The sequence below is a fragment of the Rhamphochromis sp. 'chilingali' genome (genome assembly GCF_963969265.1).
Source record: "Rhamphochromis sp. 'chilingali' genome assembly, chromosome: 3".
Taxonomy (NCBI): domain Eukaryota; kingdom Metazoa; phylum Chordata; class Actinopteri; order Cichliformes; family Cichlidae; genus Rhamphochromis; species Rhamphochromis sp. 'chilingali'.
Genome location: NC_137931.1, coordinates 8,282,345 through 8,309,511, shown reverse-complemented (window position 1 = coordinate 8,309,511; position 27,167 = coordinate 8,282,345). Strand labels below are relative to the sequence as shown.

At 41.4% G+C, this 27,167-nt stretch overlaps 2 protein-coding genes across 10 annotated transcripts in view; one reads left to right on the top strand and one right to left on the bottom strand.

The window, feature by feature from the left end:
• The window catches only part of LOC308393605 (peripheral plasma membrane protein CASK-like), a 52,720-nt gene that overhangs the window by 10,693 nt on the left and 14,860 nt on the right, over positions 1-27,167 (bottom strand). For 6 of the 9 annotated variants that reach the window (XM_080877505.1, XM_080877506.1, XM_080877507.1 and 3 more), the window contains exons 2-15: positions 22,551-22,663; positions 16,454-16,559; positions 14,810-14,887; positions 14,596-14,668; positions 9,627-9,729; positions 8,766-8,941; positions 8,083-8,205; positions 7,627-7,710; positions 7,304-7,403; positions 6,377-6,394; positions 3,698-3,819; positions 2,917-2,994; positions 2,735-2,815; positions 42-230 (exon numbers count right to left, since the gene is read on the bottom strand). In XM_080877505.1, the coding sequence (XP_080733631.1) occupies positions 42-230; positions 2,735-2,815; positions 2,917-2,994; positions 3,698-3,819; positions 6,377-6,394; positions 7,304-7,403; positions 7,627-7,710; positions 8,083-8,205; positions 8,766-8,941; positions 9,627-9,729; positions 14,596-14,668; positions 14,810-14,887; positions 16,454-16,559; positions 22,551-22,663 (1,444 nt within the window). The remainder of the gene's footprint in view (positions 1-41; positions 231-2,734; positions 2,816-2,916; positions 2,995-3,697; positions 3,820-6,376; positions 6,395-7,303; positions 7,404-7,626; positions 7,711-8,082; positions 8,206-8,765; positions 8,942-9,626; positions 9,730-14,595; positions 14,669-14,809; positions 14,888-16,453; positions 16,560-22,550; positions 22,664-27,167) is intronic. The other 3 variants (XM_080877509.1, XM_080877510.1, XM_080877513.1) reach the window with 1 other exon arrangement.
• Positions 11,082-13,651, top strand: LOC308394267 (putative G-protein coupled receptor 34). The gene is made up of 2 exons (XM_080878520.1): positions 11,082-11,416; positions 11,894-13,651. Exon 2 carries the CDS (start codon positions 11,923-11,925, stop codon positions 13,195-13,197), a length of 1,275 nt encoding a protein of 424 aa, XP_080734646.1. The 5' UTR covers positions 11,082-11,416; positions 11,894-11,922; the 3' UTR covers positions 13,198-13,651.

Below are 27,167 nucleotides of genomic sequence, written 5' to 3'. Positions count from 1 at the left end.
TTTAACTGTAGGTTTCTGAAATGTGAGCTTCCTGCACACACCATGGGCTCATCTGTGTTCTTCTGAAACTGAACCAGCCGAACCCTGGTGACATTTTCCAAGTCCATGTCTCCGTTGGTGCTGTCTGGGGAGTCTCCGTTCAGGTACGGTGAAGTAGGCGGGGGAGTCACCCTCAACGCCTCGTCGCTGTACACCTCGTGTGCCACCACATCGTGGGTCTGCAGCAGAGCCTGGACACAAACACTCAGTGTTAAGACTTGCAGACGATGACAGCTCTTCCCTGTTTTGGATGGTGGTGTGTATTGGTCTGCCTTGTTTATTTGTATATTTTCTCTTTCACCCTGCAAGGGGGTTAACCGAGAGTGAAAATAAAGAGAAGCTTTATTTTCAGCAGCATGTTTTTGAGCTGTCTGCTCGCCTCGCTCTGTGAAAGTTTCATTTTCAGGTATTTTCTGTGAAACACTTTGGTACTCCTGTCTGCGACGGGCACTTTATAAATACATGTTGCTCATTTGTGTTCTTTATGACATCAAAACCTTTAAGGGAATTTCTACATGTGACAAATACTGAACTCAAGGATGAACTAATTACAGTAAGGTGGTTAAAAAAAAAAAAGGTCATTGTGGCCTCAACAAAAAGCTAACCTAAAAATATAACATTTGCAAATCATGACATTTTACAAATCTGTCTCATAGGTCAAAGATTAACTTCACTGCATCAGCGTGCCCTTTAAAAACATCACCTTAACTAAGAGGTGGAGAAGCTGACTCTCTGGTATCCACCTATTAAATTACTTCACAAATCTTTCATATATTAGATTCATCAAGACCACAGGTGTCAAACATGAGGCCCAGTAGCCAGAATTGGCCCAGCAGAGACTCTAATGCTGGACAGCAATGGAAAAAGTGAAGGAAGTCGTACATTTTGGACTTTTAACAGCTTTACCTTCACTCATAAAGATAAAGCCATTAATGCTACACCAGAGTAAAGGGCCAATGAAAATTCAAATGAAATGATGTAAAAGTTCCTGTTTTTAAACACGTTTGTTTCCATTTAAGATTCATGCTGACAGATTTCTTCCATTAACTACAGCATTTCTTTACCATGTTGAAAATCTGAGATAAAAATCGCACTTCTTTTTCTCATATTAAGACATCTCTGGGATTAAATGTGTAATTAAAGTTCCTTACACTGACAGGGGTTTCACTGGTCTGCCCACTTAGGCATCTGGCCCACGATATAAAATGAGTTTGATGTCCCTGATCTAGACAGACAAACTGAGACTGATGTGCAGAAGCACAACAACAAGACAGCAATTCTCCTTTTTCTTTAAAGGTGTGTGTGGGCCCTATAGATACGTGGCTAATAATGCCATGCTGTTTTAGGGTTATTCTTTCTGGGTGCAGTTTTTGTGTCAGTGCTGAGGCAGAAAATATTGGTTCAAGCTGGCCAACAAAACATGCTGCAAATCCCTGTCAAGAGAAGGTACGTGTGAGCACGCACAGTGTTTTTGTACGAGTGTGAAGAGAGTGTGGCTTACACTAATCCTCTGTGGGCACTAATCATGTCACTGACACACAGGGGGTTTTTTTTTTTTTTAAACATCCACCAGCCCAGCTTGCCAAATGATCACAGCTGCTCATCAGAGCGACAGCATGTACACTGATGATGCATGACAGTCAGGGAGCTTTGGAACAGCTGGCACTAAAGGCTTTTGACTTGCAGCAAAGAGAGCAGCTGAAAAGAACAACTAATAACAAAGACGTTAGTGCGCATTTACAGGACACGTCAACAATGGACTAAATGTTTGATGCCGAATCCCCCTGAATCCTCACCGCTTAAGTCCATAATTAAAGGGAACAAAACATGTCCTTCCATCACTACTTCATAACTGAAGTGATTACTAAAATCATACAGCTCAGAGGAAAAAACTCAAAGGCGTTTTCTGCCCCATGTGCTGCCACACTAAGCCCCTTCACACCATTTCTGCTAGCAGCACAGTTAAATGTCTGTGGCAGGATTAACCAGGCAGTCAGGTCAGGGTGCAGGACAGGCTAATTGGATTGAACCAAACTTAAAGCATGACAGCTGCAGTTAAGTGTCACATACCGATTCAGCAGAGAGACACACAAACAGCTCGGCTTCTTATGTTTCTAACCCAGATACAGAACAGCAGTACCATCCTACAGCTAGCTGCTGTGGATAGCAATACACACACACACACACGCACACACACACACGCACACACACACACACACACACACACACACACACACACACACACACACACACACACACACAGTAAAAACAACCCTATTCTGACTTAAATACTTTGTTTAATACAAAGCTACTCTCGACTAGAACCTCAGTACCTTTACATGAACGCCACCACTAACTTCTTCTAGCTCAGTTTCTATCTTCCAGGTCTTTCATCGGTATCCTCGGCATCCCTTCATCTCTGGTTTGTACTGGCCGCTAGAATCATCTGACGATAGTCTAGCTGATGCAAAGCCAAAGTATCGGCACTGCTTGCAGGTGGAAGCCCTTTAGTACATGCTCTCTTCAGCTCTGCTGTCTGTGCCTTTCCTGTGCGAGCGCTCACCAAAAGCTCAGGTGCTAAGCAGATTTGTAGTCCAGGGAGTTATGTGGGCTGACAAAAGGACCCAACTTCTGACACAGAAGGCTTTAATCCCAATTCCTAGATTAAGAATGTGTGTGCTGCCGTATATCCCACCATGAAGTGTGGCTGTGTGAGGATCCTCCTGAGCTCCTTGGCCTCCATATTCTCTGGGTAACAGGAGATGGTTTCCAGTACCTGCAGAGGAAAATAAACTTTTAGAGGCGAGCTCGTGAAGACGATCTATAAGCTACACTTCAGAGAATTTAGAAGACATTTTTATTTTTAGATTTCCTCACCTCTTTGGCTCTCTGCACTCCGTCACTTGGAGGATTTCTGATCTGAGGGGACGACCTGGTGTTGATTTTGTCATAAAGCTGAAATAACAGCAACAGCAAACAGCTCATGACATTCAGGAGATAATGCAAGCAAAGATGGAAAGCCCAAGGAGCCGTGTGGAGCATACATGTGGTTTACAGTGGTCCCTCGCTATAACGCGGTTCACATTTCACAGCCTCGCTATTTCATGGATTTTTTTTGTGCTTTTTTTTTTTTTTATTACAGCGCATTGTGTTCAGCATCCTGATTGGCTGTAGGCCATTGTCAATCAATCTCCTCCGTGCTGTGTCTCCCGTACAGTACAGAATGCGTTCAGCTTGTCAAATTTACATAAATCTTCGATCGCTAGCAGCGTGACTCTGAAATGCTGTACTGTATGTTTGTAAGTTTTCCCCAACAAACACAACAATGTCAATGAAACGTTTTGCAGCATCAAAAGCAATCGCTGGACTTATTCTTCTACGAAGGTTTGAACTTTGAGAGTGTTTAAACAAGAGAGAAAAGTGTCAAAATGCTCATGCCTCTCTGAGAAAAGTGTATAAAGTGTGTAGTGAGGGGTTTTACAGCCTTAAAACATCTATAATAGTTGGAAAAAAATAAAGCTGGCTACTTCGCAGATTTCACCTATCGCGGGTTATTTTTAGAACGTAATTTCTGCGATAAACGAGGGAACAATGTATTGTTGATTTGTCATGGCACCTACTGGATACTTTAGATACTGCAGACGAAGCGTTTACTCACATCTAACAGAGTGTGGAGGTGCTGGTCCTGGAAGACACTGTGCAGGAAGTCCATATCTTTCTCACTGCAGTCTGTCAATGCATGGATCTCCTCTAGACTGTCCAAAACCTGTGATACTGCCCCTGTACACACACACACACACACACACACACTTACGTTACACACTCCAAATATACACTCACTCATAATTACACAAACATTCACAAGTACACAAAGCAGTCTCTTCAACACTACACAAAATGCAAACACTGAACATGACACACTACCAGAAACAGGCAAAAACACAAACAAAATAAAAACAACAAATTCCACAAATAACCCAAAAAAAAAAAAGAAAGAAAGAAAAAAGAAAATCACAAACAGTACAAGTGAAAACACTGGAATACACACACACACACACACACACACACACACACACATACACACAAACACTCAGAACTATTGAACCCCAAGTACCTGCTGCATCGCCCACACATGCAGCAAAACCAGAGAAACAGCGGTACATGGCATCAATACATCAGAAGAAAGTCAGTTCAAAAAGTCACAGTGTGGATGACGAGGAGCAGCACTCCCAAGGAAAACAAAAAAAACAAAAACGCAGCAGGGAGAGTTAATTATTCAGACTTGCAGACTTGAGGCGGTTTACTATAAGTGAAGCTTTGTTTTAGAGGAGCTTGAGCCTGTTTTGCTCAGTTATGAAGGAAACCTACAAAAATAAGCCTAAAAAACTAAAGCTGAGCTGAAGAAAATACGCGAAAGACTTTGTTCTAAATATGTGCAATAACTGACGAACAGAGGGCTAATCGGGAGTTCTGTGATGTATGAAAGATCCAGCAGAGGAGAGTTTAAGCTGTTAAAAACTTCCTCTTTTTTAGCACATTTTAGTGAGAGCTCTTTCTTCAACTTGAAAGAGCTCTCACTATATTATATAAAAATAACCGGTGAGTCATAATGTTATAAAAGGCTAAAGATTTAAAGAAGAGAATACAACACTTCAAAACATGAGGCCTTTACACACCGGACGTGGTGGACTGGTGTGAATATCGCATGCGTTTTAAAAAGTTTTTTTTGGACTCGTATGTTCTCGTTGCAGCTGTTCACACTAATCGCACAATTATGCTCAACAATCTGCAGATCGAGTTCTTTTTTTTCCTGGTTTTTCAAATGTGAACAGACCGATCTGACCAAGCAGAACTTCGAATTTGAACTTTGATTCGAACTCAAATATCGATTGTTTCGATACCAAGTCGGTATCGGATTGATACCAACCGGGTGAGATCGATTCTTTACTTTAAGTTCCGCTCTTGTTTGCAGTGCTGTGGTTTTGGCAAAGACGAAACAGCCAGGTCGCCAGATTCGCCACTCCTGTGTGAGCGCAGAGCAGGCACCTGTTGCTGACTTAGACGCTTGTTAAGTTGTTTACATATTATTTATATTTTCACCAGTTGTTGTTTTTGTTGTTGAGAATTTTAATTGTCATTTTTGTATTATAGTTTCTCAACAGCACTTGTTTTAATTGGTTTACTGGTTTGCGAGCACTTTTTATTTAAGATTTTTCAAAAAATAAATAAATAAATAAAAAATTGATAATATTCATTTTCTATTTAATTATAAACTATGTCCTAATTATGTCCTGGGTTTAAACTATTTAATAATAAAAAAGGAAACATCACAAAAACACTTAAGGTCATGAAAATTAATTGAAATTTAGCGATTCAATGACGCATCCACCTTATTTATCGAAAAGTATCGCTATAGGCGACACTGGCCCATATTTACTTGTTGTCGGATCGATACCAAAATATTCAGTATCGCACACCACTACTTCCTTTCCTTGTTTAGAAACATCCATACAAGCTCATCACTGCTTGATGTGGATTTCTTTTCTTTCTTTTTTTTCCCACAAGCTCACGCATGCAAAAGAATTCTGAATTTCATGTTGTTTTTATCGAAACACGCTCGGTGCGTAAAGGCCTGTACACAGCAATTAAAGGCTGATTTATTAGTGCATGAAGACAATGATGTTTAGTTTACAAATGCAGCTAGAAGTAGTCAAAAATGCTATGATAGTGTAATGAGTAATCATTTAAATGGGAACTAGTTTATTCATTTCATATTTTTATTCTTGACCTCTATCAGAGCAGCATCTAAGTTCAAGAATGACCTTTGTGTAAAAAAGATAAATAAATCTGTCTATCTAGAGCACAATAAGTGCCCTTTAGTTACCAGCATAAATTTGGGAGACAAATTGGTTTACAGGAAGCTGTGAGCACCAGTAAAAAGCAGCTCGCTCTGAAAAGTGGAGATAAAAGATCTTATTGTTAGTCAGGACACTGAGGATGCAAGCATCTTATCGTCTTTACTTTTGTTTTTGCTCACTGTACTCATCAGCACGTCTTAATCTGGTTGTCAAAGCTTCACGTTGCCACAATAATGGAGATGCATGTGTTTCATCTTCACAAGTCAAAAGGAAGCAGTCAGAATAAACACACACCAGAGCAAAATAAGTTCTTTAAAGAGGGGACAGCAGAGGAGACAGAGGGGGCAGAGGCATGGAGGGTTAATACCCACATCATTCAACACATGGGAGAAATGCAACTACAGAGCAAGTGATGTCATGGTGATATCACATCCACAATCTATGAGTGTGGAGGGGGTAAGAGGAGGGGGTATACGTACTTTCAGCAGCTAGCAGTCCTAGAGACAGCACAGCAGAAGGAGAAAACAACACCAAAGAAAGAGAAGCTGAGATTAGAGGAGGTTTAAAAGCAACTACGGCTGCAGAGAAGAACAAAAAACAAAACGCAGCTACGGCAGACAGAGAGAATCAGCAAAAGCAGCTAAATCTGGACAAAGTCTGCCGAGCTGCTGCAGGGATCTACAACGCAACACGTCTAGTCGAGCAACATGTCTGAAGCAACACAGCTGCAAAAATAAAACAGTCACCAGGAAGCATGACTGCAGCAGACTGCCAGCCTCAGCACAACGGACATACGAGTCCACGCGGCTGCAGCAGCTGCTTTTACAGCACAAATTCGGGGAAAAAATAAATAATTAAATAAATGAATAAATAAACAAAACAGGTTAATTAGGCTGATCCCGCTGATTAGCTGACACTGAAACGCACTCTGTTTCTATCGTTTAGAACTGGGTCGGGTTTCGTTGTGTTGCTCAGCTCTGGCCGGCACGGCCTGCAGTCTTCTCAACAGCAGAAGTGAAAGTGTAACGCTGAGACAGGGAAGTGAGGCTGCTGTTGGGAAATGTGTTCATTAAACAGGGAAGCTGTGCACCGACAGCTGCTTTTCACAAAGACACCAGAATAGAAACCACGTGAGCACAAACAGAGCTAGAAAGCAATTGTGATCATCTTCTGTTGCGCAACATGCACACACTGAACACTTTTAAAGAGGGTTTCAATAATTTAATCCATCCATTAAAATAACCTTACTGTAATCAACACCATTTCGCTGTCCTTCAGGTTATATTTGAATTAATGCAGCATGCTTTTCACTTCTTTTAGGCTCTTTGTCATGCACACAAACAATCTAATACCTGCGTCTCCCTGTTGCAAACACATTTAGAGGAAAAAGTCTGCCTGACAGTTACCTGAGGAGGTGGGATCGTCTGAGAAATCATGGAGCTCCTCAGGGGGGTCACCATAGTAGGAATTAAACTTGTGGCTGGAAACAGCAGCCAGCACTGCACCCTGGGACAGAGAGTAGGGGGTAACATGGATATTAAGTGAAATATACGTATATAAATAGATGTTATATATAAGAGTTTAAAGTGTTTAAAAGGTTGAGATGAGAGTAAAAATTCTGCCAGCAGCTTAATCTGGGTCATTAGAAACATCTGCACAGAGGGGATGTGGAGAGACTTCCTCTCACACCGAAACCTTTCCTCTTGGAGTCTAATAACACTGCGCTAACCTTCAGCTTCCTCCTGGCGTTGAACTTTCTCAGCTGCTCAACTGTTTCGGGCAGGTGGATCTTGTAGGCATACCTGTCCCTCTCCTGCATTTATTGGGAATCACAGACATAAAGATGAAGGACATTAGCGCTCGCACAGAGACAGTGAACGGATGTGAAAGCAGAGCTGTGGTTCTGAGCAAAAGGAAGTGTGCTTGAGTTAACATCAGTCAGGCCAGTGGTGTAAAGGTGAATTTGAGCTTGCGAAAACATTTACAGCAGGCAACAAATATTCACACCCGTTTCTGGGTTTTTAAAATAGTAAAGACGATTATGAAAAAAAAAAGAGGAAATCAAACAACAATAACCTCCTACAGCTGCAGAGATGTGAAGTGAGTGTATTTTTATTTGCATTCAGTTAATTTGAATGTTAGCAGTATGTGCATGTGTGTGTGAGTGTGTGTCTTGTGATCTTGCCTTCAGCCAGGGGTGGTTGAGAGCCTCATAGACAGTGATTCTCTCAGCAGGGTCAAGCATCAGCATGCGCCTCACCAGGTCCTTGGCGCTCTCAGAGATGTGAGCCCACTGGCGGGGGTTCATCTGAAACCCAGAGAAATATTCAGAAACGCGTGAAGTAGCCAGGATGGCAGCCGAATCTGGCAGTAATTAAAGATCCAAGGACAAATTACACACCATTTAATGCTTCATAAATAAACCCACATCATTTTTCTCCCCACTGTTGTGCAAAATGTTTTACAGTTTGGTTTTTTTGGCAGCAGCTTGATGGAAGATAGCAACGGTGTTGTCCATCACTCTGCACACTGCGACTGCATCTGCTACAGATTAGTGCACCAAACAGGAAACTCATACTGTGCTGAAAGCAGATAATTCATCAGACCTTTATCTTAGTTTTTTTCTGCTGATACAGTCACTTTATTCATCACCTCTCACATTCTTGTTGTGTGAGAGGAAAAGCTGAAGACACCAGGGGGGGAGAGGAAAGGCAGGCCGCAATTTGAAGTTCTGAAGTGATGTGGTAAAAGCACTGCATTCAGTTCCTGTAATCCAAGACCTCAACTTTGTATCTAACATGCACAACAGCACGGTTCAGTCTGAGCCTCAGGGCCAAAGCACAGGCCGTTTTGGCATTTAGCGCCTACCTTGTATTTTCCTTTGATGATAGCCTCAAACAAGCGCTCCTTGGTGCCGTAGAAAGGCAGGCAGCCGGACAGCAGAATGAAGAGGATCACTCCACATCCCCACACATCTACCGGTTTGCCATAAGGCTCCCTTTTCACCACCTCTGGGGCCATGAAGTGGGGCGTGCCCACTCGACCTGAGGAAAGAGATAAATTTCATACACTACGCTGATACACTTTCATGATGAACTTTTTATTATTATTTAAAAAACACATTTAAACAAGCCCGTCCCGTGCTCTTTTTTTTAGAGCGCTGCTGCTTGGAGAATATCTCACAATCCAATATGAGAGAGTCAGCGAGGATAGCTCAGACAGTTACATGTTGTGATTCATCTAATGAGCATGTCTTTGGACTGTGGGAACAGACTAGGGCTGCTCGAGGAGACCCACATAGACCTGCTTACTCATATCCAAAATACTGCCTGGTCATTTCGCTCAATCCAGCCTAAACCACAACCAGTGAAAACCTGTTTCTAATAACGTGGCAGTTTTTATTAAGTAGGATATTTTTATTGAAACATTACAAAGAAACAAACAAATCTATTACATTTCATTATTATTAAGGTTGTGGACAGAATGTAAGCATGAGTGAGACGTACAGTAAGGGGGGAAAAACCTGACCTTTAAAAGAGACTATGGAGGTGACTGCATACGTAAGCATTAGTCTGCGTGAAGTCTGTTACCTCATTAACAAGTCGGTGCACTTTGCTGTCATTTCTGCATAATTGGTAACCACAGGTGTGGGGGAAGACCTACACTTGTTTTGTGGGCCACCTGTAATCACGGAATGCAAGAAAACCCTTGAAAAGTGTTTCACTGTACCTCCGGCTACTAAACCAGACTCTCCCAGCTGGATCGCCACTCCGAAGCCTCCGAGTTTCACTGGAGCAGAGTTCTCCTTTGAGGCCAGGAGCACACAGTGAGGCTGCACAGGAATGAAAGACACGCGTCAGCACAGTGCAAATGACGACAAGCTAATACTTGGTACAATTAGGGCCTGACTGATGCGGGACAGTCTGAGCAGACTTTAAAAATCACACTGACTTTTTTTAAAATAAAAGAGGCACAAGCACAGACACTGCAGAGCATTGCTTTGCTCTCTGTGCAAGAGTGCAAGATTCCATTATGTTCAAATGGTGGTTAGTGTACCCTGGTTTCACTTGAGCTTGCACAAATCTGACAGTGCGTTCAAAAGGAGATGCACATTTTTTGTCTCACACTTTGTGTGCTACAGAGCTCGGTGTTGACTGACTCCAGCAGTGAGCAATGGAGAACTCTGGAGGTAATTCACAAAGCTGAAGAGACCTTTTTTAACCCTCCAGTATGCTTTTTAGATTCTGGTTAATTCATTTATTTTAGAAACTTGGCAGGATACAGACAGACACGTACAGCAGGAATCAATAGCAAACATTAATATATATACAAAAACAACAGAAACACACACATTAGAGAACAAGTTGAAAAGTGCCTGGAAGTAGCACAAAGAAAGAGACTGTATGTACTTAGACTAGTGTGAAAAAGGTGACACCGAAGCTTCACCATGTAGTCACACAGGACTAGTACTGCAGGTCAGAGGCAGGTAAGAAAATATTTGCCAAGTGCCGTGATAGCTGCTGCTAAATTACAACGGCTAGTTTATTAAGGAGAAGGACATTAAGCCAACCGCGTTCACCGGTAGACTTGTAAAAACTGCTTAATCAAAATTGTTATGACATTTTACTTAATATCTAATTCACTGGACAAATAGTGCAGCGACTCGCCATGACCCAAAGCTTTCTGCGAGGAAAACTAATCAGATGATGTCAGCGGCTGATGAGCAGCGAGGACGGTGTTGCGTGGCATGTTTTCCATCACGGGTTCTGTGTCAGTGGTAATAAAACTGCTTCCCATCACAGTTTCACATATTTGTTCTTTTATAATAGTAAATCCAAGTTGCACACCTAATTTTTTTAAAAGACAACAAATGAAATGATGGGTTTCAGAGATGTGGATGCAAATTGGAAATAAAATTTGTTTAAAATGTTATCAAATGTTTGTTAAATGCAGTATTCCTCTCAGGTACATTCATCTTACTGTCCCTTTTTGTGACAGTAAGAAGACATGCACAACCATAGTGAGTGTGAAAAGTGGTGGGCTCACTTCCTGTCTTCTTATTCTTTGCAAATTTTGTAGGGGGGGTGGAGAGAGAGAGAGTACGAGAGAGACAGCGAGAGAGAGAGAGGGGGCCGAGTACGAGAGAGACAGCGAGAGAGAGACAGCGAGAGAGAGAGAGAGAGGGGGCCGTCTCACATCTATGAGAGAGGAGAGGCTATGAAAGAGCTTTCCAGTAAAGACTGAAGACAAGCTGAGCAGAGCAGAAGCGGTGACACAGACAAGCCTGCAGGATAAATTACTTCAGAGGTGAAAACGGCAAAAAGGCGGTGCTCAGCCAGGACTAGTTTCTTTTAACATAAAACAATTAAACTCACCTTTATTCATTTAACAAAAGCTTTAAGAGACTGATAATGGAGCAGCATTAGATGGACGGAGGAAAATACATGCAGGACTACTGTGAGCTCACACTCCTACACATTCACAGCTGTGTTGGATCTTCTATGGAAGGATTATTGATGGTGAGTGTTGCACCTTAATCCAAACATCTGTGTGTACGAGTCAGAGTGACTGTGAGCGCTTTTGCATCTGCAGCGTGCACCCCTTGGCTCCGCTCTAACACCGTGGGACTGGAATTTATGCGTTAAACAGGCATAAAACTTCTGATTAGTCATGACTCCTGCTCCCACCCGTGAAAGCTAAATCACAGTGGAACTTTGAAAAAGCTGCACAGTGTACAGAGCTTTAATTTTGTAAGGCGCCGCACCTTTTTTCAACACAAATTACTATAATTTCCACTTGATGGTGGAAAACTCACAGATCATTACTTGTGTGTGACCTTAATCTACAACCTACGTATTACTCACCTCACTGTGTATTACTCATAAAACACACAATTGCAGTTTCAGTCCGTGCACCTTGTTTTGCTGCACAGCAAGAGCTTCTTTGTATGTCTATTCAGTGAAAATAAGCTGATTTCCCCCCTTTTTTCCCCTTAGGTCCTGATGTTTAAAACTTCTGAGCCACAATGAATACGACTTTCAGGCCGGTACTCCCAACCTCTGCAGTGTTCGACACCTCTCTCCCTATATCCACGTCATCCCTCCCAGGCTACATGTCACCGTCTTCTCTTTCTCCTTTCTCCACCTCAAACTACACAGCTGTCACTTCAACCCCGATGCCTTGCTCATTTAATAATGAAAGCCTCCGTGTTCTGCAGGCGGTGGTCTATTCTCTTTTCTTCATCTTTGGACTCGTGGGTAACCTCTTTGCTTTGTGGGTCTTCCTGTTCCTGCATTCGGGCCGAAACTCAGTGCGGGTGTTCCTCATCAACTGTGCAGTGGCTGATCTGGTCTTCCTGGCATGCCTGCCCTTCAGGGTCTTCTTCCATATTAATGGAAACAAATGGGTACTGGGACCTGTGGCGTGCAAGATGGTGGGAAACCTATTTTACATGAACATGTACATGAGCATATTTCTACTCGGATTCATCAGCCTGGACAGGTACTTGAGGCTGAAGGGGAAGGGCAGAGCACGGAGAGGCCTAAGGCTGAGGCTGTGGGGGCAAAGCAAGCCGTGGAGCTGGGTGGCATGTGGAGTTCTGTGGATTGCATTCCTGGTGGGTACGATTCCCATGATTGCTGCACCAGAGGATAAGGAACACAGCGATAAGTGCTTCCAGTACAAATTGCGACAAAAAGCCTACTGGAAAGCCTACATCAACGCAGGGCTGGTGGTGATGTTCTGGTTCATCTTCATCATCCTCGTGGTTTCCTATGCCAAGATTGCCTCACGGCTGCAGCAGGTGTCACGGGACAAGCCGGACCTACCTAACGCACAGAGATACAGGAGAACCGCAAAGAAGTCCTTCTTTGTCCTCTTTCTCTTCACCATCTGCTTCGGGCCCTACCACGCCTTTCGCCCCTTCTACATCTCCTCCCAATTGAGCTCAAGCCTATCCTGTAATTACATGCAAATCATGGACTGGACCAATGAGGTGATGTTGTTATTCTCAGCCTTTAACAGTTGCTTGGATCCTGTCATGTACTTTCTATTATCGGGCTCGGTGCGCAAAGCTGCCCTCCAAGCACTCGGACGCAGACTCGGCCACCGGCTTCTCTTCCTGAATGACGTGACATCCAACAGCTCCACCATGGATTTCAGACGGCCGTCTGTCCCTGTGGTTGTACCCAACCTCGGTGTAAACACTCAGTCACTCACCCCCAGAACCAGTATGTGTGTCATCAACTCTAACCTCCGCTGCACAAGAGTGACTACGCTTCCACCTACTGGCCAACAGTGATCACAGGAGGAAAAAAAAAAATCGGAGTAAAGCATTTCCATTGACAGCTTCGGTTCTAACAAATTATGCCCCCGTACATGAACCACTGTCAGAGATGGATTTTGAACCAATTTCCATTATTGGTTAAAGACAACAGATTTATGTCTGAAGACGTACTACAGCATCAGCCATGTCTTTAAAAATTTACATTTACAAGACTAATGATGATATGAAATGTGTGTGTGTGAGTGAATGTCAAGAATTTTCAGTATTAAAAAAAAAGTTTTATGGAGAAAAAATAAATTGCTGTAGACTTTAATAGAGAACTAACTTTTCTCTTTTCACACTCTTTCAGCACAGAGCACATTATATTGGCATACCTATACTGTTATAGTGGTGGATCCTCTAACAACAACCAGTGTTTCAAACAATGAGGTCAGAGTATGTAGGAGCTCAGGTTTCCTATTGCGTTAAATGCTTTGACTGTGGATCTTAACTCTGGATCCAGTGAAAGAAAAACTAATATAATTTTATTTATTAAGTGTGAATCATGCAGATTAATCGCAGTGAGTCTGCTCATGTAAGATAATCGTTTATTTACCCCAAATTTGTTTTAATTTTGAAGAAAAAAAAGTGGCTGGAATGGACAATAACCTATTTCGTCCTTTAAGCCTTTTGCTTTGCTTGAGCTCAATAGTCTGCTCTTACAAGAAGCAAACGAAAGCCAGCTTTGACCCACCATGATGATCAGCGCTTGCACTGGTTCTGCTGCTGACAGCTTTGAGCCCTGTGTGGTCAAATGGCTCAGATGGGATCAAGGGCCTGGTTCAGCACTGCTCCATATGGTCTAGTAGTGTCGGACACCTGTGTTTGAGGGTTAATCCTGTTGGAAATACTGGGGGATTCTGATTTTGCTCTAGGAATGCCTAATAAATCCACACAGTTGATTTATTTACAGCCGTAGATCCCCAAGTATTTACGTAAATATATTTCTAAAGGTGACATCTGGTCAAAACTTCATATTAATAGCACATTTAGAAATGTATTTACTCACAACTTTACTAAAATTGGTGTTCAATATTTATTTTACCGCTGTATGCTACAGCTAACACTGACGCTTGCTGAGGTGTTGGTTTGCCTAAAGGGAAAAAAAAAGAGACCTCATGGTGGTTTATTCTAAAAACCACAGAGTAACTAAACTTAATATTAAAAGCGGATATCAAGGGAAACTTTCGGGTAAAGCGTGGGTCGCTTTTAGCATTTGCCTTCCCACAAGCAGTGAAGACAGCGTCTTCACAGGAAGGCAGTAACACTGTGCAGTATACACTTCTGGTGTGATAAATATATTTAATAGGTTGTCCTTTGCGAGTCATGGAACATGTTCTGTGGTTTCACTAGCTTGACTGCACGAAAGCTCACCTTTACATCACGGTGAATCACATTGTTGTCATGGCAGTATCGAAGCGCCTCCAGAATCTGCCTCATGTAGTGGCTGGAGGGACAGAAAGCAGAAACAGAAGGGGGGGGGGGGGGGGGGGGCATCATTTAGAGCGTGCACAGAGATGTTGTGTATTTCAGGCTTTAATAATATTAGAAAATGTGAAGCCCACACTTCACAGACTGTGTCCCCTACCTGGCCACTGCTTCGCTGTACACAAACCCAGCATCAGCTCGCTTCACGATTTCAAAACACAGGTCTGCACCGTCCATACTAGAAAAAAGGAAGAAAGGTTTAGGGTGGGTATGAAATGATCTGTTTAGTAATGAGTCAGCTGAGAACTCTTTATTAGTATAGATTTAGATTTGGTTTAGATTCAGGCTACATTTGAATCATTTCAATAATCAGATATAAGACAAAAAAAATAACAGCCGATACAATAAATTATTTTTCCTTCAAACACTTCTCATGTATAGTGCTGTAAAAAGTATTTGCCTCCTCCCGGATTTCTTTTTTGCATATTTGTCACACTTGAATGTTTCAGCTCATCAAACAAATTTTAATATTAGCCAAAGATAACCCAAGTAAATCCAGAATGCAGTTGGCCCTGTGTGAGAAAGGAAAGGAATTTTGGCCCACTCTTCTTTATAGAAGTGTTTTAATTCAGCCACACTGAAGGGTTTTCAAGCATGAACAGGCTGTTTAAGGTCATGCCATCAGATTTAAGTCTGGACTTTGCCAAGGCCACTCCAAAACCTTTGTTTTTTATCTTCAAATAAGCTAATCAGAGGTGGACTAGCTGCTGTGTTTTGGATCCGTTTCATCATAATTAAAAGCGCTCGAGCTTCACGACATGAACTGATGGTCGTACGTTCTCCTTCAGGATTTTGCAGTAGAGAGCAGAATTCATGGTTCCATCAATCACAGCAGCAAAACAGCCCGAGAGCATCACACTACCACCACCATGTTTGCCTGTTGCTATGATGATCTTTTTATAAAATGTTGTTAGTTGTACATCAGATGTAACAGGACTCAAACCTTGTGTTTTTTAGATGTTATTCTGGGGTCTTTAGTGACCTCCTTGATGAGTGGTGCACTCTTGGAGTCATTCTGGTAGGCTAGCGTCTCATTCCATTTATGGATAATGGCTGTCATTGTGGTTCGCTGGAGGCCCAAAGCCTAAGAAGTGGCTTTTGTAACCCTTTCCAGATTGATAAATGTCAGTGACTTTGTGTCTCAGCCGTGTCTTTAGATCGTTGAATGATGCTTTTTGAGAGATTTTTTTAAACCCTACTTCATTTTGTCAGACAAGTTCTATTTAAGTGATTTCTGGCAGTAATCAGGTCTTGGTGTGAGTACTGAAACTGAATTACAAAAACATAGTTAATCACAGTTAATTCATGATTTAACAAGGAAGGAAATTACTTTTCCACAGGGGCCCAAGTAGGTTTACATAGCTTTTCTTCCCCCCCCCTTAAATTAAATTATTTGTTTGAAACATGCAAGTGTTAAAAGATGCAAAAATGTAAGAAATCAGGAACTGTACACTATTATACTTATGATTACATATTGCGCTGGCCTAGCGATATCTTCAAATATCACACTTTTTTTTTTCCTTTTTCTCGTCAAAGAGACCAAGAAGTCTGAAACCACAAAAACAAGGGGGTGTGAAATTACCAGTAACAGCCATCTGCCTAGTGCTGATAAAATTAGTTGGTAACTGTTTGCCTAGTGCGGTGTTGACGGTAGTTTATAAGAGAAAAGCTGCCATACATAAAACATACAAAATCCAAACCTAAAATTGGATGGGAATGTGAACTGTGTGCGCGACACACTTACAATTCAAAGACCATGTAGAGCATGCCATCGGAGCTGTAAGTCTCCAGCAGCTCCACGATGTGGGGGTGTTTCAGCATGTGGCAGATGCTCGCCTCTCGCTTCAGATCTGTGAGAAAGAAATTCAACATGGGCTATGGTGAGACACATCGAACACTTTGGATTTCATCCAGTCTAATTATACTTCCAGGTTGTGAGGTAAAGTGCTAATATTTAAATGTATGCCAAGAGTCGTGTTACTGCTTCGTAGACTTTAAAGTACACCTAAAATGCTTTTCCTTATTTTCTGACATCTATTTACAGCTCCAGTGCTGGATGTCTATACTTAAAATGGAAAAAGTTTCAAATGAAGCTGACAGCATATATGCAAGTGAGTCTTCAGACTGCTCTAAAAGGTCTTTTCCCCCCGGCTCTTAGCTCTAGGTGATGTCAGTGGGAGTGGATTGGATCCCCAATATCATCATCTCATGCACAAGGTTCAGCTTGTGAGCACGGCAGCCCGCCCACAGACCTTCTGTTTGTGAGACGCATCCAATTAAAGGGAGGAGAGGAAAGCTAAAAGAGCTAAAACAGGTTGACTGAGGAGCTGCAGGATAAAAGGAAAAAAAGTTTATTTTCAACTGAATCAGGCGAAGCTGCCCTGTTAAGAGCCCAACAATTTAAACACAGAGTTGGAAATGAGCATACAAAGTTTGCTTATACAAAAACTGAAGCTTTTCATTCAGGTATTGCAAACTTTCAATATCAGATTAGCTTTTATTGTGTCCTGGGAGAAATTTACCTTGGACAAGCGAGGGAAACACATCATGTAAGATAACAGACAGATGCAAACATTAGTTTACAATTTTACCAATTATGACACTAAATAAATTATACCTATTTCATTTACAATTTGGTATCCTGAACCTTTTTCATGAGGGCATTATAAAGCATGTGATTTTTGGTCCTAGTAACGTTCAAGTCCTGCTTTATCACTGATATCTGAAGGGAAGATGAGGGGAGTATCCCGACTACCTTTCCGCCTACTGATGGACTTTATGCACTCAGTACTAGGGCTGGGCCATATTATACCGTTCACGGTAATACCGGTATAATGTTAGGCAACGATAGGAAAATGAAATATCGCGATAGAATGGGAGTAAAACGCGCATGCGCAGTGCCTTTGTTTTCATACGCACATGGCCGATTGTTGAGTGAAACAGATGAACCAGAATTGGTTTGTAAAATTGGTGCAACTTCCGTGATGTGGAACTGGTTTGGTGTTTGTCCGTCAGATACACAACAAAGCACATTTTTTTGCAGAACATGCAAGCGGCCGTTGTTATTGTCGTATTTGTCGGACTAAGATGCTCTTAAATCTGGGAGTAATCTGGGTCCTAAACTCCGTATACTTCAGGTCAAACAACACTGCAGCATCACTTAAGAGTTAAAAACTGTCTAAATTCTTTCATCTTTAATAAAACGATCAGCATTGCTGCTTTACCAGGTGTAACTATAAAGTTTAACTTCCAGGCATCCATGAAAACAAAAGTTATTACATTTAACGGAGTTAGAAGTTAGCAGGAAGCTAGCGGAAGTTAGCTCGCTAGTTTCGCTAGTTACCTAAGCATGATATTGCATGTTCTGACTGAGAGATTTCTGAAAAAAATCAAACGTACACCTCTGCTATCACTTCCAACATAAATGAAGACAGGAAACTAAACAGCAGTGACGTTTGTAGGGTTACTGAAGTTGGGCTAGCTGGTATATAATGATGTGCTACGTGATCGCTAGCGACACAGCTATGTTAGCATAACATAAACAGTGAAGCTGGAGGACGAACACTAACACTTTTCCACTTATAAAAGTTAACGTGAAGGTTCTTCATGGTTAGAAACAAATGCAATCGCATGGCAGGATGCTGTAAACGGACCAAACTTCAGTCAGGAGAACAACTGAGATAATCCATCCACAATACGAGGTTAGTCATTAATATACTGCAACAACATGGGAATAGAGCAGCTGCCAGAGAATTCAACATTAATGAATCAATGGTACAAAAGTGGAGGAAGCAAGAAGAATGAGTTTAATAAAGTTTGATTTATCTGACTGCTTTGTTTCGCTTAATGTGCCTTATAATCCCGTGCACCTTATGGTCCGAAAAATGCGTACTGCACACTGCAGTTTAATGTTGCAAAGCACCTCTTTTTAACTTCAGTGGATATTATACATGGTTATGCTCAGGATATGTCAGCCCATTTCTACTGGAAATGCCTTTTGGTTAAACTTTCAGCAAGGAATTTGCATTTGCACTGTTACATTTTTATAAAGCTTTAATGTACATAAAAACCAGCTTCTTGTTTAAGTGAAAATAAATGGAAGGTTGTCTTTTTGCGCTAGTAATGTTGTGGAGTTGTATTTTGTCTCGCATCAATTATATCGTCGGTTATATCGTTATCGCAAATTTTCAAATATATATCGTGATAAATGTTTTTGGCCATATCGCCCTGCTCTACTCAGTACTATAGGATAAATTTTCCTTCAACCTAAAGGTTTGCATTGTGAAACACATCTCCCTCTATACTATACTCACCCTATAAAACATTTAGATCCTTTATGTTTAAATGCAGTAAACGACAGAGAAACAGAAATACCTGACTGCTCTTTTCATACCTCAGCAGACTGCCTGCCACATGACTAACTCAACACTAGGGGGAGCTGCAGAGCATTTAATTTGCCAGGCATCCTCTTCTTGATATATAGACTACAGACTAACTGATCAACAAGCTGGTCTCTACCAGAAAGAATGCACATCTGGATCACTGTCATCAACATCATGACTAATACAGATCTGCAGAAACAATTGCAACATGACTGTGGGGATTTCTTATGTTTTGACTGCCTGGATGGAAAACACGCCTACGATTAGAGGACAGACTTCTCTCTTGTGAGAAGAGCAAAGACACGTTGTCTAATAGACTGACAGACAACTGGCAGGACATGAGGTAACGACAGAGATGCAGACTGCTGAGGCGAGCTGACAGACATAATGTGCTGCTGTTGGGCTTCTCAGTCCATAAAAAGCTCATTTACACACTCCGCTCCCCATCTGTAAGTCTACTGATCTTTGTGTGTGTGAGTGTGTGCTCTCTTTGTGTCGTGACCACTATCATTATGCAATACAGAGAACCGACAGAGTCCCCACTACAGAGCCCCCTATTCTGCTCTCCCTTTGCTTCCATCATTTCCTCCTTCTCGCCCTTTTCACACCGATCTCTTGCCCGTCTCATCGAGTAGCAATTCTTGAACTTAACAATGCTGCCCACTGTCCAACGAGGAAACGGCTGATGGAGCCAGAGAGGCCTGGAACGCTCTGAATGAAGCTGATGCCGTCCACTGGGCCTTTTCCAAAGCAGGCCTCGCTTAGCCTTTGTCATGTCATGCTAATAAATTGCACTTTGAAGACTGCAGGACCATGTTGCCACACCATCTCCTGATATTCTAACTATCATATAAAACTAATGTACAGAAATCACACTAAGAAGTCATTTAGGCTTGCCCATTCGCCAAGTGTTACTTTGTCTTCACTTCTGATAAATGACTTTTTCAATATTTAACATGTCTAACAAATAATACTGCAAATTGAACTACTGTATTTCCCCCCCAACAATTCAATACCTGTAAGTTTTTATGGTCATTGCGAGCCATCTACATCTGTCTTTTACTCAATACTCCAGACTCTTAATTATCGTATTCATCTTTTATTCATTCCACCTCTCTCACGTGTTTCGCACAGAAATACATTTGTATAGAAATCCAAATATTTGTTACGTTAGCTCGAAGCTCAGCCCAGCCTGCAGCTCTGTCTCCTTTTCACTCGGATTTATGCTGACACGGAGTCTTTCTTAATAAGCTAAGGTATGTGGTCTCATGAAATCACTCTGGCTGCACTCCAGTTTTTCACATTGCCACTCCGAGTGGCCGACTTGCAGATTAAAAAAAGTTTTTAAAAAATGCTTAGGTTTACCAAATTTAAGGTGAAACTTTTACTGTGATCGACTCTTTGGGGGCTCACCTTAGCCTGACTGGTTTTCTTGTAGGGCGCTTGGTCCCATGATCCAAACAAATGTTTATGTAATTTGTTTTATATGGTAACCCACATAGACAAACAGGCAAATGTATAACCCTCATCCTCACACTGATAACAACTGATAATCACCAGGTCTGTAAAAGCCTGAACATTTATAGCAACGCAATGATCAATTAACTAATTAACTGAGTGACAAAATTACTCTGCAAAGCTTGAATAATGAATTAACAGTTCAAGTCTAATTAAGCAAAAACACCAGAAAACTCTGGAATTGTATAACATTTGACAGACTGCATGATTTAAAAAAAAAAAAAAAAAAAAAAAAAGTTAGTATGTGCGCCCATGAAAAACATCAAATCTTTTCTATCAGTGCTTTATACCTGATTCTGCTACTGTGTTGTTTGCTGCCATTTATTGCAAACAAGGTATGTTGGCATTTTAACAATTTCTTTATTTATTTTTATGCTGGTCCTCCGCTCACACACTGCTGTGGGACGCATACCATTCTCCAACAGTCAAACATCAGGACTGCAGGCAGGCCTTTCCATCCTCTCCACTCCCAAATCCCAAATCCTGGAAGCAATCTCTGATAAACCCCGCTCTGTGAGGGTGAGCGTTGTCATCTTAGAGGAAAGACCAGATTTGTTTTTTTCATGGGCGCAACCCACAAACTCAACTCTGCTGCTCAACCCACAAATGTGTTTTTCTTACAGATGCAGCACCATTTAAGGCCAAACAAACAGGCTTTCCAATGGTACGGCACCTTTTAACAGAATAAAAAAAGGACAATTATCACGCAGCCTTCTGAATGTGCTTTAAATGATTTTATACTCTGAAGCTGTTTTAAATTGTTATTGATACCGACGTCTATCTAACAGTATTAACCACCCACAGCCCTTAAAACCCTCCCCTCAATATCTGCTACGGATTCGATCTCTTGCTGCCTAGCACAGTAAATCCCCACATTTGTGAAATGAGCTGCTCTCTGTTTATCGCAATATGAAAAAGCATACAATGTAATATTGTTGGCATTCCTAGAAATGCATCATGTGACACGAGAGCCTCTGTAACAAGTCATGCGCCAAAGCCCCAACCTTTAACGTATTGGAAGAATTCGACATCCCTATCATCACATTTGGAAGTCTGTTCATTTTTGTGCCATTCCTGGTGAAAGCGACCACATGGTGAAGCATGTGTGAAGTGACTCAAGAGATTTAAAAAATAAAAAAGATGCTTTGAAATATTTCTGAGGTAAGAGAAACTCTTAAATGTGGGTGGTTTATGTTTTCAGATGAATACAATTAGCACAAAAATAACCTGGGTGTAAGTTCTGGTTTGGGAAACCTTGGTGTAACACTCCGATTTTTCCTCTGTCTCCTCCCTCGGGTCATTTCCTTTTCCTGCTGTTATTGGCTGCCAGAATAATCTCTGGCTGGGGCATCACAGATGGCCCATAGTGAATGCCAATACTACCACCAACACACACACACCTGTGATTTTTGTCTCAATCCCTCACTCCCCACCCTGACACACACACACACACACACACACACACACACACACACACACACACACACACAGCATGACAAAACCCAAACCCACATGGTGAGACAAGGCATGCATGGAGCATCTCACAAAATGTGAGCCTATCACACCCTAAACCAACACACGACACATGCAGTTCCAAGATATTACTCATCTGGGTGCAGTGTATGCAACATTATGGCCTGTTTATTTATGTGTGAGAGGCCATTATGCACTCTGTGAGTGCCACAGTGTTTGATGTGTGAGCCAACCTCCATTTGCAGTTTAATCCCAATATTTGTTTTAACCCACAAGAACATGGGGGGTCCCATAACACAGAACACAGCTCTTCTAGGTCTGTTAAAGAGTGCGGTTCCTTGAATAATCTCTATAGCGACGCTCTCTTGCCCTAGTTATGTTAACCCCTTCCATCTGGTGCCTTAAGTGAAAAACCAGCACACGTGACCTGCCAGCCCCAGATCAATCCAGGTCTGCTGTGCTTCTCACCTTCTGTGCTGAGGCCAGGGCTGGAGGTAAAGCTGGCCACATCAACAATCTTTACAGCAAACTGCTGGCCGGTGTCCCTGTTGATGCAGCGCCTCACCACGCTGAAGGGACCCCTGCAATACAAAAAGGTTTAAAGTTAGTCACAGATACCTACAGACACAAACACAAGCGTCTGCATGCGTTTCTTTCATTCACTTCATGACTCCTGAGTTCAGTGAGCGCCTGCCATAAACCTATGTACACATAATGATGGGCACACACTAGTCTTGGGCAGTGGGCAGACATAGTGTTGTTTCTGGGAATATTCTGGATTTACAGTGGGTGGTTAGCTACGTTTCGTAGTCTCCATGCTCGTGCCAGTGGGAATTACAGAGCGGTGTGGTGCAGCGCAGCTGTAAAAGCTAAAATAAAAGCTTTATTATAGAGACCTGTGCTAGGGAGACCTACCCTACACAGTTTATTTTGGGGGAAAGGAGGTGGCAGATATTGCAAATTTGTGTTTCCTCTTATAGCTGCTTTGGAGCTTGACATGTGCAGTAAGACAAGATTTCCTGATTTGAACAGCATTTCTTGAGATTTTCAATTTAATATGAAAAAAGCAGTCAAATAAATAAATAATATGCGGGGCAAAATTTAGATTTCAAATGACAAATTTGTTCACTCAACAATCTGCCTACATACGCGTTAAGCCTCTACAGAATTATCAGCAAACTAATGCTGAGAAATTCATATCCTGCATGACCTTTCTAGTGGTATGCGTGGTAGCACACAAGTTAAAGTGTACACCTGATAACTTCTCAGTCAAAAGTGCTCAAATTAATCAAGTACTGATATAGCGAGGACAAGAACGAGAAGGAGAAACAAAACACACTTTTTCAAGGGGTTTAAATAGCTTATTAAGAGGAACCTGTATAAAGAGCCTACTCTTCTTTCTCATGGTTTAATCACAATATAAAATAAATATAAGATTATAATGAACCAACAGTTTGAAAGAATTTGAAAATACATGCATGCCACATACAGCTGCCTCTAATAAGTAAGCATAACACAAGCAGCTCTCCAAATGCTGCAAGTTCTGCTCAAAGTGGCCTCTTCAGCAAGCAGCGGCTCTCAAAGAAACGACACTGCTAGCTCCTGCCACGCTGTGAAGTTTATTTGATGTTTAATTGAGAGTGGAAGAAGAGAAGGATCACTAAATGATATCCAAAACTATCCCAACAGCAGACCACCCTGACTAAAGGGAGACATGAGACAGGAACTTTCAAAGTAAAAGCACGTTAATTTACCAGTTGTGAAATGAATCACAGCATTGCTGGACGGAACAAACAAACTGCTCTATGTACTTGGCTGGCCAGGTTTTCTTTTTTGTTTTGTTTTTTAATAAGATGCTATGTAAACAACAAAACATAGATAATCTATTACTTTTGCAATCCAGATTACAACCTGTCTTAAGGAAAAGAAGAAAAAAAATCTTTGCTGTAGGAATGTACTCGAGATGTTGCAGTTCATTTCGAGATAAGCTACTTCACATTTATAGAAATTGTAAGGATTTGAATATTATAAAAATGATTCCCAAAGCTATACATATGCTGATAATCCTGGTACCCTAGGCAGCTTATATAGTAATTTCATCCACATTGATCAACACATGTAGGAGAAGTTGGGGAACAGATCATTATAATAATAGGTTTTAAAAAAAATAATTAAAAATTAAAACCTTAAGTATTTGAACAATTACATCATTTCTGTCATTTTGCTTCCACCATCACAACACACACTGCTTTTATAGTGTGTACACATTGGTGTAACCCTAGACACCTGTCGGCTTTCCTGATGAGATCATACGAGCAGCAGGTTACGTTCGTGTAGGAACTGGAACATTTTGTGTAAAAACAGACACTGAAAGTAAAGACATGCATATTTTCTGTCTCCGGGCCCACTGAGAGTTACAGACGCACACATACCCCCGCTGTGGTACAGCTGTCTCTACATCTTCCGGGTCTGCAATCCTCAGTGGTGGAAACAGTTCTGCTCACTCACACACTCTTACACACACATCCACAGCAACACCTATCTGATGAAGCCCTGATTGGTAGCTGTTACCAGGTACTGCTTTAGCTGAATCAGTGAATGAAGTTGCCCGATGATGCCCTTCCTGTGCAGAGCATGGCAGCTGCACCTGTATTTGCTCTCACGTTAGTTTGTAAAGACCAACCCGTACAAATGCAGGCAGCATGTGCACACTGTGAGCCAAGAGAACTCTTAAAACACTCTTCTCATCAGGGTGCGCAGGAATCCAGTTGATGATCTGACAGTCTCAGCGACCTTTGCCCTTGGGTTGATGTGCTGAAACAGCTGTGTTTACCCATTAGGAAGTGGGAGGTGTGGGTTGCTGCTTGAGTGCTTGATGGGACTTCTGACACCCCTGTTCCAACCCTGCAATCTTAACCAGCTGTGAAAGCGAGATGGGTATCGTTTTTACTTTGAGTGTCTGTCTGTCTGCTGCAGCAATTCTCTCTGTGATTATTCTCCATGAATGATCACATGATTGGCTCATTATTCATATCCAGCTTAGTCTTTAAAGCAAGCTTTCACCTGAAATTAATGTCAGACAATAGCCCCACATGACTAATGAGGATAAACAAGCAAGCCATACAAGCACATGGCTAATTAACATACTACAATAGCCATTTCTCAATACATTCAAACGCTTGCTGTTTACACCAGCACAAAAATCAGTTTTTATTTATATAGCGTCAAATAAAAACTTCCGTTGTCTCAAGGCGCTTTAAAGACCTGCAGTAACACAGAGAAAACAACAATCAGATGACTCATTATGAGTAGGCAATCGGCAACAGTGGGAAAGAAAACTCCCTGCACTTCCTGTATCCCCCATGTAGCCTTAATTTTTCAGATGCATAGGTTGGTATTTTAGTAAAAAAACTTGGCACTAAACGCATTGTCATTTGCTAAAAAGGACAATGCCCTTCCCAAAGCCCCAATCTCCACCCCATTGAAATGTATGCATGTAATTTATCTATGCTTATAAGCCAGGAATTCAACCAATTTAAATAAACTCTACTAACTCTGTCAAGAAGAGTGGTCAAATATCCAGCCAGAATTATGCTAGAAGTTTGTTGACTGTCACTGAAAGCATCTGTTCGATGTGTAACTTGTTAAGAGGCATTTAAGCAAATACTAGTGGGGGTTTCTGTATCCTGTATTTATACTTTTGACACTGGATTTTCTCTAATCCACACACAAAGTAAATTCTAACTTGTGCATCCAACTCTTGTGTTTTTGAAGTCATTAAAGATGTATGCTGAACAATCAATCAAGACTAGAAAAGGAACAGTTCAAAGAAATTACTATAAGCCCCAAATTACCACGACATTCATGCCCATGGCATGTGTTTTTAAACTTCTGACCACCATTGTAGCTTCAACCCACAGGGTAATTTTGTATTGAGTCACTACTTCATCAGGCACAACTCTTCATGGTTTAAGACTTTCTGTAGAAACAGCAGGCCGTAGAGTCTGCCTTTGTTGTGGTTTACGTGTTGTCTCTTTGACATTGTGTTAGAGAGGTGTTACCTAGAGCTGCTTGATTTAGGTAAACACCAAAGGGTTATTTTGCTCATTAACTGTAATCTTCATTGATTAATGCAATTATTCAAATTATTGTTAACAAATACATCATGCATTTGCCAGATTTATTGGTATGCCGGTCTTAATTTCATGCATGATATCAGTTTTACAACTGCCATTACACTGATGATAGATTGGCCAATGTGAAAAAAGCACTGCTGTGAAGAAAAAGGCGTGTGCTCTATTTATAACACACCAAATCTTCCTAAGAGAAATGACTGCAAACAAACTATTAATTTTTACCACACTAGCGTGATTCTGAAGCGTGGAAAAGTCAAAATTGTAATTAAAATCTGTTTAATCATCTAGGCCTCTTTAGTGATTTCGGAAACTGGTTGTATTTAAGATGCCATTCTTAGTATTAAGTTTCCTTCTGTTTGTAAATGGGATTGTGGAGACAGCTGTTCACACGGAAAACTCAGGGTTCAAGTTCCAACACCAGCAAACATGCCCAAACTTACCATGACATACATGCCCATGCCGTAGCACCCTTGAATTTAGCTACTATGGTGGAAAAAAATAAAAAAATCCCATTTTTTCTCCACAATGGTTGTAACCTAATCAGGTGGTCTCTGGTTCCAGATCTGCAACTGACTGATGAAGGTTTAGGCAACTTCAGTGAGAGACTATAACCACGGGGGCACAAATGATTCAGTGAGGGTAAGGCTATTTTGGCACTGGTCTAGTGTATTTCAATAACAGTCATTACCACCATTAAGCAATGATGTGGGATAGGGTGAATCGGCCCCATTTTATGCATCAACCTCATTTGTAATCTTGGCTTTAAATGCAAGAATCTGCATGGAGAATTAGCCCCTGAATTAGGCCATTTTTACATGTTGTGTGAGAGAGGGGGCTGGGACTGCCAATTAATTTGATAAATTAGAATGTAATTCATCTCATTTGGCATGAAGAAAAAATTAAATGACCATTCAACCATATTCATGAGCCATTACAGAGGCATTATAAG